Genomic DNA, 15,803 nt, shown 5'->3' with positions numbered 1-15,803 from the left:
TTTCAGGTGATAGTTAAAAAATAACATTACAGGAAAATTATTTTAAAGAAGTACTTTTCCCAAACTGATGATTTAAAGAATCAATATATTTTCTAAAGTTCTCTTAAACAAAACCACTTTTGATGTCCCAAAGATATTAGTGAGTGATAAAACAAATTTTCTCAGATGGCTCATAAAAGCTAGGATGATTACTTTGTAGTCATATCTGATTTTTGCAGTCTCAATATACAGATGAAGTAGTATTAATTTAATAACATTCTGACTGAATTTTCTAGTATGACACAAATTAAAATGCATAACTAAAAACACTGGAAATTTTATATATTTGGGTATCTCTATGTGTCCATCATATTATCTTCTATGTATCAATTAAACCATGGTTTATTTTTGGATGTGCAAGTAAAAGCTCAATGACAAACCTGGAGTCAAGATATGAATTCTTGGGTCATTCAGTGTCTCCTCTGCAAATGTGGCATTACTCTCAGTTGCACTTTCTCCAATTACTAAATAAATTCTTGAAATGTGCATCTTCATGCAACAACAAAATGTGTTCTATAATAACCCAGCAGATGGTGCTATTCTGCAATAAACAGCTTCGGCTATTGTCAATAAAGTGCTACTGTAAGTTTTTTTTAAAAAAGCAATAGAATTTTTAAGTGTTTTATTGCCTACCTTGTGCTGCAATTTTTATTGTCCCTTGTTTGGCTTCTGGGACTTTGCCAGGATCTTATGGAAAAAAAAAAAAAGAGACATAAATAAATTACCATGAAGTACTATTTCAGAAGGATATATAACAACAAAAAAAGGAAAAATTATAAAAACACAAACATAAAAACACTGCCCTTGGCACTCAGAATTTTTGTTAAGAAATGAACACAATTATTAGGAGAACCGCTGAGAATTCGGCTTACCGAGACAGAAATAAAGTAACTGAACCAAATAAAATCATAAAATAAAGTTTCCCAAAACTATTTTGCTTCACTGTTAACTGACCATGGAATACTTTGCATTCGTTTAGCACCTGAATTTGATTTTTAAAATTTACTTATTTATTTATTTTTGGCTGCATTGGGTCTTTGTTGCTGCACGTGGGCTTTCTCTACTTGGGGTGACCTGGGGCTACTCTCTTCATTGCGATGTGTGGGCTTCTCATTGAGGTGGCTTCTCTTGTTACTGAGCACGGGCTCTAGGTGCGCAGGCTTCAGTAGTTGTGGCAGGTGGGCTCAGTAGTTGTGGCTTGCAGGCTCTAGAGTGCAGGCTCAGTAGTTGTGGCGCATGGGCTTACATGCTCTGTGGCATGTGGGATCTTCCTGGACCAGGGCTCAAACCCGTGTCCCCTGCATTGGCAGGCAGATTCTCAACCACTGCACCACCAAGGAAGCCCTTAGCACCTGAATTTGTAAATCTCAGAATTCTTCATATATTATTTCTGTATGATTAGCCCTTTGAAATGCATGGAGCATTAAGACATAAATAAAGTGGCTCACTGAAGGTCACTGAGTAACTAATACGAGAACAAAGCCCAGAACAACCAAATTCCAGGATAAGCTTTTGACCTAAGATGTCATTCCCTACACTGCTGTGGTGCCCATCAACTATAACCATGGCCCTGGGCAACAATATGTGTTGGGAGAGTATGAGCAAGTTTCATTTTGAATCTTTCTTCCCTCTTGTCTTAGGGGGGTTTTGTTGGTTGTTTTTTTTTTTTCTTTGTTCAGAATGTTCTCTTTAAAGAAACGGGGTACCAAGAAAACCTCACTTATACCATAGACATTTAAATATATTATTTGATTCATTAGCATGAAAATAAAGGAGAAATAAAGATTTTAAAAACAATGGATCATTTCACATTTCACTAAATAATTGTTCATGATTGTCTTTACTAAGTTTTCAATAATTGAATTATCATTTAACAACATGGGAAGGAAGATTTGGTCATTTGTTTTAGGTATTAATATTTATTTGCTCATTTATCACATATTTATTTAGGACCTATTATTTGTATGTACTAAGCTAGGTGTAAATGTAGTAGTTGATACACATATATATTATAATCTTTCATTTAATTATCATCAAATGTTGATTACAGGTTAATATTATAATCCTAGTTAGAATTATAAAATAACAAGATTGCATCAGAATAACTTGGTCAAGAATCATAAGCAAAGAATCAGTGTTTCATTGGCCAAACACCAGAGGTTTAATTTCTAATTCATGCTTTACCTCTTGTTGGTGAGATAATTATTCATTTGTATTATAATCATGATACAAAAATAGTAATTTTTCATCCTGTTTTTATATAAAAGAAATATTATTTATCCACATATATGGTTTATATTATTCCTAAACTTATTTCTTAAGACAAAATATCTTTTGTCAAAATTAAATTGAGTCCATTCCACCTATGATCTTTTTATTATTAATTTCTTTTATTCCTGGAGGAACATGCAACTATCATGTTAGTGCTACCTTTGTCACATCTAGAATAGTTGGTCTCAAATCAGAATTAATCAAGATTTACATACAGATAGTGAATTCTAACTAATATATTTCTAAGTATTACTCTACCCTATAACTAGCATTTAGTGGGTACTTAATAAATAATTGGTGAATGAAAAGGTGGATGAAAGGATACAAGAATACATAGGAAAGATCATCAAAAGTACCCTAAACTGCCTAGGTGTTTTACTACTTCAAGATCTCGACAAATCAGGGAACTGTAGAGTAGTTCTGATTTAAAAAAAAGAAAAAAAAAGATTTTAAAAATAGTTGTCAGTAAAGTACCTTAGCATTTTTATAGTCAAATTTCCACCTATCTTTTCTCTCTCTTTTTTTTTTAATGTCTTCTTAGACCACTGATTCTAAACGAGTTCTCCATGCCTAAGATTCTATTGGACCACCTGGTATACCCAATTGTGAATTATGGAGAGCTTTTCTTAGGGCCTTATTAATAACTTCTCCCATTGATCATTCGGTTCCTCTGTCAGCCTCTAATCTATTGAGGACACATGAAGGGGTGATCATATTTGACATCTGCTAGTATACAGTATTTCCATTTTCAAAACCAACGCTTTAAGAAGGAAGCAACTCTGAGACCATAAATGTACATTAAGAAGGCCAGACAAAAACTACACAAGAGTGAAAACAAATTAAACCTTTACAGACAAGTTTTCAGTATACATAATTTTCTCTCTCCTTTTGATTACTGCCAACTGCAAATGAAGCTAACCTTTTACTAGGAAAATTTTCAAATATATAACAAAATAACGAATGTATAATAAGCTCCAATCTCATTGGTGCTCTCAACACCCATTCAAAAATTATCAAGTGATGGCCAGTCTTATTTCCTCTGTATTACTCACTGCCTCTACTACACGCAGCCCAAATGAAAATTTTATTATATCAAATAATTTTTCCTTTTTTCAATTTTTTATTTGATAATTTTTATAGTTATGTTTTTGAAATAAAATAGTGATTTAAATAAGAACACAGGACAATAAGAAAATTCAACTGAAGTTTATAATAATTCTGAAATCCATAAATAATATTTTGGCGCTCAAAATCAGAGACAGGATGGACCTAGATTTAAGTGTCAGTATACGTCTCCTAGGAATGTTTTAGCAGGAAATTATCAGAATACTTAGTATTCTTAGCTTCCTGAAACATGTTGTATTTATATAAACAAATTGTCATGAATCAGATTAGCCAAATGTTTTAGTGTCTTCTGATTCCTTAGGCATGAAACAGTCTGACTTAACAAACTGAAAAAATATTGTGAGTCTGCAAATATTTTGTTAAGAAATCAATTTTTGCATATAGGTTTAAATATTAGTTTAATATCATGAACTTTTCATCTACAGGACTCTGTTTATACTCTGCCTTCTTTTAATGTGAATGGTTAATCCATTGAGTTTTCAAATGCAGGGTTCACATAACTTTAACAGCAAGTAGATTGCTGCACTGTGAGTCCAGTATTGGTCTTTGACTAACGGACAGCAGATGAACAATAATGGCATTGTAGAGAACCATACTTACATTTTAAATATTTTCTAAGCAATCTTCCAGTTCTTCCCAACCCCAAATCACTGAATTTATAATATTTTCCAGAAACGTTTCTTTAAAAGCCATCTCTTGCTACTTCTGCCATGGTACAAGGCATTTAGACTGTTCTTAGGTGAGAAAACTAAATATAGAAAAGCTGAATGACTTTTACACAAACCGGAAGAAAAATTAATATTTATTGATTCAGCAGTAAACTTTGAACCAGCAATATAAAAACCGCCTTGATCGTTCCAAAGTATACATCCTTTTTAAATAAGATACTAGAAACTAATGACAAATTATCCTGCTATCCAATGAGCTGGTAAATCAAGCTCTAAATTATTGTTTTCTAGTCTTGTAAAATCCAGTATTATTTTTAGGTGTAGGTACTCCCCAAATAGAGAAAGGTTAACAATTAAGCTAAAATTTACTATATGGTTAAAAGCTCTTAAACTAACTAAGCCTCTTGTGCCTGTAGCTCCAGGAAAGCATATTTCAGGGGCATTGCTAATTTCAGTATGATAATAACCCCACTGAGATGAAATTAATCATGAAGCAGCCTTCGGCCATCCTGTCTGACCAAGGGGACTGAAGCCTGAAAGGAGAGCCTATTTGCTGCCAGATATGCAAATTGCAAAAGGTGCACAGTGCAGAAATATGAATAATTTATCAAAATAATCTGTTATTGCTAGAGGTTAAGAATCTAAATAAGCTGGCAGCATTGCTTACAATAGGTAGCATAATTTAGCTAGACTATTTTTTTCCAGAAAATCTTCTGATCGAGGAATGTATTTTGTACACTGTATTTGCTTTAGAATCTAAATAGCCTTTAACCTAGTATCATAGCATTATAGAGTTTAATTCAGAAAAAAAAAAGATTCTTCAAGGTTTGCTAAAATATTCTCCTGATTTTTTTCTTAATCTTTAAGAGCACAGACTATGTTTTCCATAAAAACTATTCTAAATATTTCTTAATTTGAAAAAAATAATTTTGAGGTTTTAAATTAAATATAAGTCAAAATCTACCTACAGTTTCTACACATGGAATCACATTTTTCCTATATTATTTGAAGAGAAGTAAGCTTAGGGAGAAAAGAAACTGGAAAACATCAGTGAGAATATTTACAATTAGAGTAACGGGCATTTCCCCTCATGGCATCATCTAGCTCTCTGAATGTCTAAGAATGGCAGGTTTCTTAAACATTTAACAATTCAGAATTTAGAGTTGAAGATCAAGGTATAGATTTATTTAAACAATTAAAAGAAGGAAATTTTTTTTTTTTTAATAAAAAGAAGTATGAATGAGACACATGATTTGGCCTTTCACTTTAAAAAATATTTGGCATGTTAAAGGGAAGGCTGATTCCATTTAGATTAAGAAAAAGCCTTCTGCCATACAGCTAATAAAACAATGGAATGTGATACCATGGGAAGATGTGAGGTCCCATTCCTGGGGTTGCCAGATAGATATCTGTTTTCGAGGGGTCCTCAATGCATCTGCTTAAAGCAAAGAGGCAGCCCCAGATGATCACTCCAGGTCCCTTTCCACTTCTGTAACACCTTTCCAAAATCCGTGACTATGAACAAAGATACGAGAATTTGAAAAAATTACCTATATCATGTTTTGATGGAAAATTTCTTGATTATTTATTTTTATTATTGAGGTTTACCTTGGTAGTCCTCCCTTACCATAAAATAATTACCCCCTTTTCTTTGATCATGTTTTAAAAGCAAGCATTTTAACCACCAAACTGGACTGATTCTCTTAGGAGAAACATATGCTTCCTAGAAGAATTAGGACTCAAGTAGAAACTTGACTTTTTATTGAAATAAATGTTATGATTTGGAAAAATTATTGCATTCCCAGTATGAGTGATTTATTTCCTTATCTAAGATCGATTTGGGCTCTTTAAGTGAAGTGAAACAAAATGAAATTTAAAGAGTCAAGAGTTTATTTTAGAAAACAAGCTATTTTATTATGTATATATATTTATTATGTATATATATATATTATGTATATACATGTCAAAAAAACAAAATTTCTGACTGTTCAGCCATATTTTTCAGGTAAAATTTCAGTCTTAAAAATTAAGTGATATGCTGTTGGTAGGTCACTTAACTCACAACTTATACATACTATAAGGAGTGATTTCCTCACTAAATGATATCATAGAGCATCATGATCTAATTCAGCCCTTAAAAACCACCAGCCCCTATTGGTCTAACATTAGTAAACAGTGTCTGTGAATATTATCATTCTGTTTTTCACTTTTCTAGACAATAAGAAACACACACATACCCCTTTTATCTCATTACCCAATTTGGGAATGTTATAAACAAACAGAATTGTTAATCATAAAAGTAACCATATAAAAATGTAAAAAAAAAAAAAAAGAGGATAGTGGAAGCAAAAACTGAGAGCAAAGCATGGTTTATTTTCATTCTCTCACACAATTCTTGGCACTAAGAAGGCATCCAGTCAATGTTTTTGCATGGGTACACGAATAATGATTAGGAGAAAATGTGTTTAAAAAAGTCATTGTTATCTGCCTGAAATTCTAAACCAAATAGGTAGCAATTATCCTCATAAAACTGTTCAGACTCACTGAGTCTTTTTTTCTCTGTAATACTGCACATGTCAAAATCTGAAGATGTTATAATCAGCTTCAAAGAGAATCTACATTTCTTGAAAAAATGGCTGGGTTTATAAAATGCAGATCTATTACACTGGAAAATTAGCATGATTTCCAAAAAGAAGGAATCCTTAACAGAGTCCTAAATCAAAGCAATCTAAGGAAGAATTCAGGGTTATATTTTTAAAGAAACACTTTCAGCTAAACTTTGTCCTCGGGTTTTACAGACAATTTAAGGTTGAACAACTCAATTTTATTAAATGAGAAAATACTTCTCCAAATAATTACTGAGTTCCATCACTCATTCTTGCTTCAGTATTTTTTGCATTCATGCTTACTAGGGGCAGGCACCATACTTAAATGTAAGGACTATTTCCACCCACAGTCTGGTTAGGGACACTACAGCAAAAATGCCAAATGAAGGGTATAGTCATCTGAGTTTTGGACTTTGGCAATTTTAAAGGAGGCAGGAAATAGGTAAGGCTTGAAGGAGAGTATAGAGCCGCAAAGGGGTGAGGGAAAGAAAGTTACAAAGTGAATGACTGATTAAGTAGTCCCATGGATTATGGATCAATCTGGCTGGGGAGCAAGGGTCTCCTTTGTGTTAATGAGAAGTAAAAATGAAAATTTAAAAATTGTTTAAAGTAAATTATGGTCAAAAAAATTAACCTTGAAATCTCAGTGAATGAGATGTACTTTTTTCTTAGAACATTAAGAGCCATTACACTTTTGAGCAAGGGAGTTACACAGCATTGTTTCGAAGAGATAAACTTTCCGTGATTGTCAGGAGAAAGGGCTTATTCTGGTAGAATAGAAACCAGGTAAATTGTCACTGAAATACTCTAGTTGTAAAATGATAATGTCTAAGACTAGGCAAGTGTTCATGGAAATGGAAAGAAAAAAATAAGTTAGACATTTAACAGCTTTCTTTTTCCTCCTCTGTAGATGTGTTTGACATGTACAGAGGAGGAAAAAGAAGGCTGTTTATTCAAATACGACAGGTTCGGGACCTGATAAACAGAATTTGTTTTAACATAATTTAATTGAAGTTTATAACAGAAATACGTATTGCGTTTGAGACAATGGTGTAACTTCAAGTGAAAATATTAAGTAGACATTGGGAAAAAAAATATGGCCTTTGAAGAGATATGGAGATTCTCACATCATCCACATAGAGGTTAAATTAACATTATGAGAGCAAGAAGGAACAGTTTTTCCAAGGGACAAACAGAAGCCCTCAAGTTGGCTTGAGAAAAATATTGGTTAAAAATGTATAAGAAAAATTCAGATGTTAATTTCAGCAAGGTCAAGGGAAGAGGATGTTTAAAAAATGAAGAAATAAACCTCAGGATTGAACACAAAGAGAGTTTGTTTTTATATCTAGAGAGTCCCTGGCAACATTTTTGAACATGATTTTGGAATTGGGATGCAAATAGTAGGAAGCCTATTGTTTTGTGCTGGTCTCAGCCTATCAGTAACCTATGTTGTATATGGACAGGGCCTTGTATTCTTATTATGATTGCAAGACACCCTCAGCAATTAAAAAAAAAAGGTTACTTATAGGTCCTGGAAATTACATGGCACACCTGGAGGCCACAAAGCAAGTTCTTGAGGGGAGACGGAGAGAAAGCGAGAGCTAGCAGGCCTGGAGTTCTGCCTTTGTTGGGGTCAAGGGTTGGGCCTAGGGTTTTGCAGACTCACTGTTGGTGAATAAAAAACGTAAGAGTGGGAATTTAAAGCCTGGGAAGAGAAAAAGCAAGCGGCCCAAGTGGTCAGTTATCAAAATAAACCAAAATCTCTAAAAAAAAAGAAGCCTGGACTATGGAAGGTGGGGGGCTGGGGCAAGATGCCTATCTGAGACAGCCATCTAGGAAGTGGTTTGAAGTGGATGACTCTGAAACCAAAGCTTAAGTCAGGCACTTGCATTTAAAAAAAAAAAAAACCAACTGTCAGGGTTTACACTACATCCGTCTTTAGGGGCTTAAGGTGGGCGGTGACTAAATCGAGGTGGAGGGTGTAAGTCATTTATTTGACAAGTGTTGTAAAAGGCACTAGAAAAAAAGTGGCTTGAAGGTAGCGGGAGAATCAAGCAAACGCTGTTTTCAAAATAGGAAACTCCTATTTTATTTGAAGAGAGAAGAAAAATACCTGATGGAGAGAAAAATATTAAAAAGTCTGGGAAGTGGAAAAGCTATTAAGGTAGAAAGATCCCAAGATGTGAGAGAGGGAATAATAAAAAGCACTGGTGGAGAGAAAGGCATCTCTTCCTCTGGAAATCAAAATTACCCTATTGAAATGCCAACAACGCCCAACTATTTCCTGTAAGGGTAATATTGTGATCAATGACGAGTACAAGGAAGACGTCCAAATTCAAAAACATTCAATTTAACTGAAAATGGAATTTTATTAAAGGAAAAATATGAGAGAGAAAAGGATAAAGAGAAAAAACTACTGGAGAGAAGAATTGAAAAAAATGTAAATACAAGCAGTAAATTGTGATAAAAAAAATGACAGTTGAGGGAAAAATGGGAAAGGATATTTGAAATGAAATTTATTATTGAAATGACAGGTTTTCTAATGCATAAAATTGTGCTATTAAATATTATATGTAGGTATTCTGATATATCAAGATTATAGGGCAACCTTTTTTTTCTCTAAAACTAAAGAGGACCATTTGGTAAATAGTTAACAGATCTAATAAAGACAGAAAGCAATATTTGATTATTTTCTTCTATCTGATATCAAGATTTCAATCTTCTCCTTGGGCCTTTACTAACATTCATGAAGAACAAAATACTTGGATGAAGTGATCTAATTTTTGAAGCTATAATAGATGCCACATGTTTGAGGTTTTTTCCCCTAATCTAATATGTAAAGTATGCAATTATTTGTTTAAACATGAAGGTGATATTATTTGCTGTTTATTACCTCTGGGATGTATGGGAAAATATGCACTACATATTTAAGATGAAATGTCACTGAATGAGTCATAGATAACAGTCCATATTTATTCCTAATTTTAGGGATTGTGGACTTATTGTAATGTGTGATGATCTGTTTTTTAGTACAAATTTGTGTCACAGCTCTAAGAGTTCAAACGCTTTAACTGTCAGTTCGCACATGATCGATCTAGAGAAATAAATGAGCTTCACAATGTTGTCCTCCCAAGAAGGCTATTTCACCACGTCGTGCTCTCCTTTCCATCAATGTTAAAGGGAATTATGTACATCTCTCAGGAACAGTAGTCCCCAATGTCAAGCATGCAGACTTAAACTTAAATTGATATTTAGCAGGAAGCCTAGAGGTTCTCTTAACAGCAAAATGACAAGCTGAGGTTACTAAGGACTGACATTGCTCTGAAGCCCACATTTTCACATATTGCAGCAAATGTACTGCTTTCCCTGGGACCATCCAATGAAGCATAATAGGTTACTTTAGCAGCCGGTCTCTACCTTTGAATATTCAAAATCCACGCTCATATGCACAAATAAGGGAGTTAATATTCAATTACTGGAGCCATGGGCACAGAAGCATTTGAGAGCAAGTGAGTGAGTGCTAGTACATGAAAACACCTTCCCACATACTTTGGTAAAAGGCAAGGTATTAATCTTCTTCTAACAAATGACTGAACTGAAAGCCACTCTTAGAGCTATAAGGTTTCCAAGTAGCCCATCCCCAGCATCTCACAGATGGACTGGATTCCACACGACCCATGTGAAGGCAGTGGAAATTTTACAAATATGAACTACTGTACATATCTGAGTTCAGAAACCAAAGAAGAGTTTGAAAAATCTATGTTAAGAATGAAATTACAATTGATTATGGAGCATGAAATATTTTTGAGAACTTTAACATTGACAAGAAATCTCAAAAGCAGACAGAATGAGTTCCGGTACTATACGATGAGGCTGGAGGGAGGAGGCCAAAAGTAAGGATGCAATAGAGGTTACCATGTTAAATCCTCAGACCAGAGACTAGTAAATAATCAAATATCTCTCAAACAAGCTCACATGACGATGGCAAGTTTTAAAAGTCAATTTAGTTTCAAAAACACACTGATATCATGGCAAACTACTGCAAAACGCTATCACAGGAAGGTTGATCATTCCACCAGTGGTCCCATACTAATTGCAATCCTCATATGTATCTAACCCAAGTATTCAAGCACTAGAACCAGAGAACACTCATTAGATGACTAATACCATGAAGGATGTTCTATCTCTTGAACAGTAAGCAGAAACTTAGTGGTGGTGCCTCAGTATTTTGTGCTGAAATGTTTAAAATACTGATTTATCTTGTGACCATATTTGACTCTTTACATCAGTCCTTGGACTATATATGTCTACTCAAATTTCTAAAAATTTTATTGATTCCTCATCCTTCATTTATTGGATTTTCTAGAAAATCAGATAACTGCAAATGTACAGATTAAAATTTTAATCAGAAATTTTTTAAAACTAAGCAAAAAGCCAAAATCGAATAATGGAAGAGCAAAAAAAATCAAAACCTATGAATATTCTGCATAAATATTCAACAAAAGTGTATTTCACAGACATCAAGATTGTATAACACATTAAGTTCTAGAAAGTCCTCACCAACATACTGAAAATCTTACTCTGAACTATTCTGTATTTGAATGAAATTTTTAATTTGTATGCATCATTAGAATTTCCAAAGTCCTTTGCATAAATTATTTCACTTGATCTATGTCATAACCCTATCAGACAGGCAGGCAGGCCTAGGCTAAGTCATAAATATTGGGATTCCTAGTCCAGCATGTTTCCAACATAGAAAGCCTTATCAACTCTTTTCAAAATAATGTCATTTTTTCTTGATAGCCATATGTAACCGTAAGCAAATCTTTTAATACAAACGGTTCTGGGTTTTAAAAAAATAACAACAATGGCAGTACTAACAGCTAATTTCTATAGAGTAATGTATAGAAAATTCTATATTATTTGACTTAAACAAGCAAGAAATGCATTATTTCATATAACAAGAAGACCAGAAAAGAAGGATTCCAAGGCTGCCCTTTAATTACTTATCTCGGGCACAGAAATAGTGTTAATATTGCAGTATCATGGTAAATTAGTGTATTGTATTACAAGAATATTAATTATAAACAAAAACAATGATATTGATAGAGAATATATTTACCCCAAAATTCTTTAAATATTTAAAATATCAACCCTTATAAAATATTCAAATAATAGCAACAAGTATATTAACCAAAAATAGAAGAATAAAATCTAGTTCTACTCTTTTTTTTTTTAGTTAACTTTGGATTTATAATTTATTTACTTTTATTGAGTTTGGTTGCCTTTATGTGAATTTAATCTTTGAATTGTTCTCAGAATTTTTCTTTTTAAACATTTAAAGTCTTTAATGTATTTTAGTAATTTTGGAATCAGATCATTTAAAGACAATTTTTTTTAAATCTAGATTTTGTTATATGTTAGAAGATTGTCAAAGTAGTGAAACAAATTAATTTGGTCTAAGAAAAATCATTCCATGTGATTTACATTCAGTGTTATAAACTACTGTCTCAGTTAAAAGGAACTTGTTGGGCTCAAAAACAGGAACAGAATCTTTCAGAGTCTCTCCTGAGAGCTAACACTTTAGGAATAACTGAAAACAGAGAATGAGTTTCTCTTGTGTATTGATAAGGACAATGGTACCTTTGAATTCAACAAATGGCAAATAACAAAGAAATGCATGCAGAACACAGCATGCTACACACACAAATGTTCATAAGTTATCCTACAATTGGGGCCATATAGTTGATTTTAAATTAAGATTTTTTTTAAACAGTTTAGATATGAAACAGATCTAAAGGTAGTAATACATATATTTGATGTTCAGAGAATTTAAACTGTGGCATTCCCAATCCCATTCGAGCAGGCATTGGCATTCTTTTCTAAAAATTAAATTACATGATGGTTTCAGGTGGTAGTTAACCCCTATGTCCTTGATTATTCCTAAAGTTAAAATGCGTATATTCCTTTACCCAAAAAAGATAAAATGAAAAAGGCACAGTCCTAAAAATAACATGCATTTGTTTCAATTACATGAAAATTTTAAACTAAGAATTTTAGTGTTAGAATTATTAAATTAACTTGTCAATGGTATAACTTATCTTTGGTGTGCAAATCAGTTTTGGACATCTGACACTAGGACAGAAGGCACCAAACTCAGGTAACACTTGAGACAGTCAAGTTAGATTGTATCCCTCATCCCTGCTCCGCCCCCTTTGCTCTTACCCTGGAGGTTATGGTAATCAGCTGCTTGTGAACAGAGTGAGGAAAAGGGACAGGAAGCCCAGGACACCCCACCCACTTACAGGCTTCCAAGCTCAGGGCAAGCTCAAGCTGAGCAATGGGAAACTTTTTAACTGGGATGGATGTTGGGAGCTTTGATATTACATTGGATTTGGAAGTTTTAAATGCTTGGGGGAAAAGACCATTGTTTTATTATCTGAGCATGACCAGGAAAAATATAGGGTCTTTTTCGGATTTCATCCAGGGGGTGGAGAAAAGCAAGTCTAAAGAGAGAGGTTTGCAGTGGTAGTCACTGAAAGAACAAAGTTGCTTTCTGCTTATACCCAACTGAATACAGCACGTTTTAGTAACTCCGGACATGAAAGTAGCACTGGGGCTCTCCCCATGCCTTTATTTGTGCTTGTCTGCTTCTCTCTTTATCTTCACATCCAACTGCGTACTCTTTTTCATCCAACCTCAAATACCATCATTTTCTGGAAACTTCCCTGATCCCCCAAGTGCAAGTCCTCTCTCTGTCCTTTGAGCCAGCATGGCACCTCACCAGGACTTTTCTTAAGGCATCTATACCTTCTATGTGTGCTTTCATTGTTCACATACATTTCTCTCTCTCTCCCTAATCTACACATGCCGTGAGGACAGACTTTCCAAATGCATCATTTTTCTTCCCTCATGCCATCCCCTCTCTGTGGATATGCATAATATACCCCCCACAATCTAAATGATGGACTAAAATAGTAAATCTGTTGAATAAAAACATGTTATTTTAAAGGATGAAAGAACATGGGAGAAGCATGGTAAAGTATTAATTATTTGGTAAAAATGAATTGTAAGGAGGGTAAAAGTAAGACTGCTACCTTTTGTGATTACTTCATTCAAAATTGCTGTAAATCTTGAAAACTATAGCAATACAAGTACACTTTTGTACAAAGAAATTATTTTTTCCACAAAGACTTCACCATCAGAAATCAATAAGAAAGTGGCACTATTGTATCACATAGGGGTTAATAACATAAGCCCTAGAGGCACACAGCCTGATTTCAAATCCAATCCCAACCAATTTTTAGTTGTGTGACATTGGGAAATAATTCAATAGCTCTCTTGCTTGGTTTCCTCATCTTTAAAATGTATTAACAATGGTACCTGGTTTCACATTAAGACAGGAGCTAATACTCTGAAAATGCTTAGAAGATGGCAGATAGTAAGTGTGTAATTCCCATGTGCTCTGTGCTGTTCATCTGGTTCATCACAACACTGTATGCACAATATTCAAATCATCAAAGTTTCTGAATTTAATTGAAGCATCTCAGTATGCATAATACTAATTAAGCACGTGAATAAGAAGTCATATTTTATATCCTCTAATATAAAGTGGGAAACTCTCATATCTATTTCTTAGAGGAGTAACTTAATGAGTGATTTTGCGACCCACATATATAAATTAACTTCCATACTTTACCATCTCAGAAATATCCATCCACAATCCTTGTTTGAATTTACATGGCAGAACACATTTTTACGAGTAACATTCTCTGATGAGTAATTTTACAACTAATTTACAAGTGGGATCCATAGAATACTAGTTCTGACAGATGCTCTTATCCACAAAAAGAGTTCAGGGTCAAGAACTCTGAAAAGCATGTAGACAAGATGTTACCTTTCTAAGATTTTAAAATGACAACATATTCCACACTGAAATTCTACAGTAGAGAAACCAATTTAAGCTGATTGTTTCCTAAACATATTTGATGACAGAACTCTTCTCTAATATAACATTCCTCTGTATCCCAGAGGAATACACACTGGGCGATGTTACTCTTAGAAATAAAAAGAATAAATATTTTTTGCTTCTCTCTAACACTAATGATGCTATTAATACTGTATAGTCACTTAGTTATGTATTCAATAGATGCTTAAGGAATACCCATAGCTCCCTGTACCTGTGGAGAATATTTAGTTTACAAAGCTCTTTAATATATATTCCTCAATTCAGCCAACAAAATGGATAGTAGTCAGCAATTCAGCTTTCACAGACCCTCAAAAGCAATGCGAATTGGTAAAAAGAACATAAATATTGTATTCAGAAAGGTCAAGCTTTGAATCCCAGCTTTGCCATTTAGTATTTTATACCCTTGAGCATGCTTAGGTTTTCAAAGGCTCAAATGCTGTGAGGATTAAATGAGGTGACATATGTAAAGTACTGAGCACAATACTTTGAACATAATAGATACTTGCAAATGTATGCTTTCTTCCTAGTCACTTTTGAATACCAGCTGAGAAACAAAATCTCCTAGTTAATGGATAGCATTTATTAATTCTCCTTAATTTTGAACAGAGGCATGATATTCATTTTACATTGTACCCAGCTCTGTCAGTTAAAATAGAGAAACCTACTTAAAAAAATAGGACTCAGATCTGGTGAGATACAATTAAATACCCAGCGCTGTGCACTATGTTCCATTGTAAGAGATGGATACATAGCGGGAACTCTTGGAACAAAATACCTACCTATCCAGAGGGGCAGGAAGGGATGATATTTTACGGAAATAATAACTGGATACTTAAAATATGAATAAAAGTTATTCAAAACATAAGCGATAGAGAGGTGAAGATAAGGTTTTCAACAAAGAAGGAAGCCTCTGGGGGCTTCCCTGGTGGCGCAGTGGTTGGGAGTCCGTCTGCCAATGTGGGGGACACGGGTTCGAGCCCTGGTCCGGGAAGATCCCACATGCTGTGGAGCAGCTGGGCCCGTGCGCCACAACTACTGAGCCTGCGCTCCAGAGCCCACGTGCCACAACTACTGAAGCCCCCGCACCTGGAGCCCGTGCTCCGCAACGGGGCGGGGGGGGGCGCC

General features: G+C 34.2%; 1 protein-coding gene across 14 annotated transcripts in view; it reads right to left on the bottom strand.

The window, feature by feature from the left end:
• TRDN (triadin) overlaps positions 1-15,803 on the bottom strand; it is a 376,317-nt gene that overhangs the window by 143,493 nt on the left and 217,021 nt on the right. For all 14 annotated transcript variants that reach the window (XR_014267283.1, XR_014267284.1, XM_082474630.1 and 11 more), the window contains one exon: positions 673-726. Coding sequence is in view for 12 of the 14 variants with exons in the window: in XM_082474630.1 (XP_082330756.1) it covers positions 673-726 (54 nt within the window). In the remaining 2 variants the exon portion in view is untranslated. The remainder of the gene's footprint in view (positions 1-672; positions 727-15,803) is intronic.

This window comes from Balaenoptera physalus (genome assembly GCF_965194825.1).
Source record: "Balaenoptera physalus genome assembly, chromosome: 9".
In the NCBI taxonomy this organism is placed as follows: domain Eukaryota; kingdom Metazoa; phylum Chordata; class Mammalia; order Artiodactyla; family Balaenopteridae; genus Balaenoptera; species Balaenoptera physalus.
This window is presented reverse-complemented; position numbering and strand designations above follow the sequence as displayed.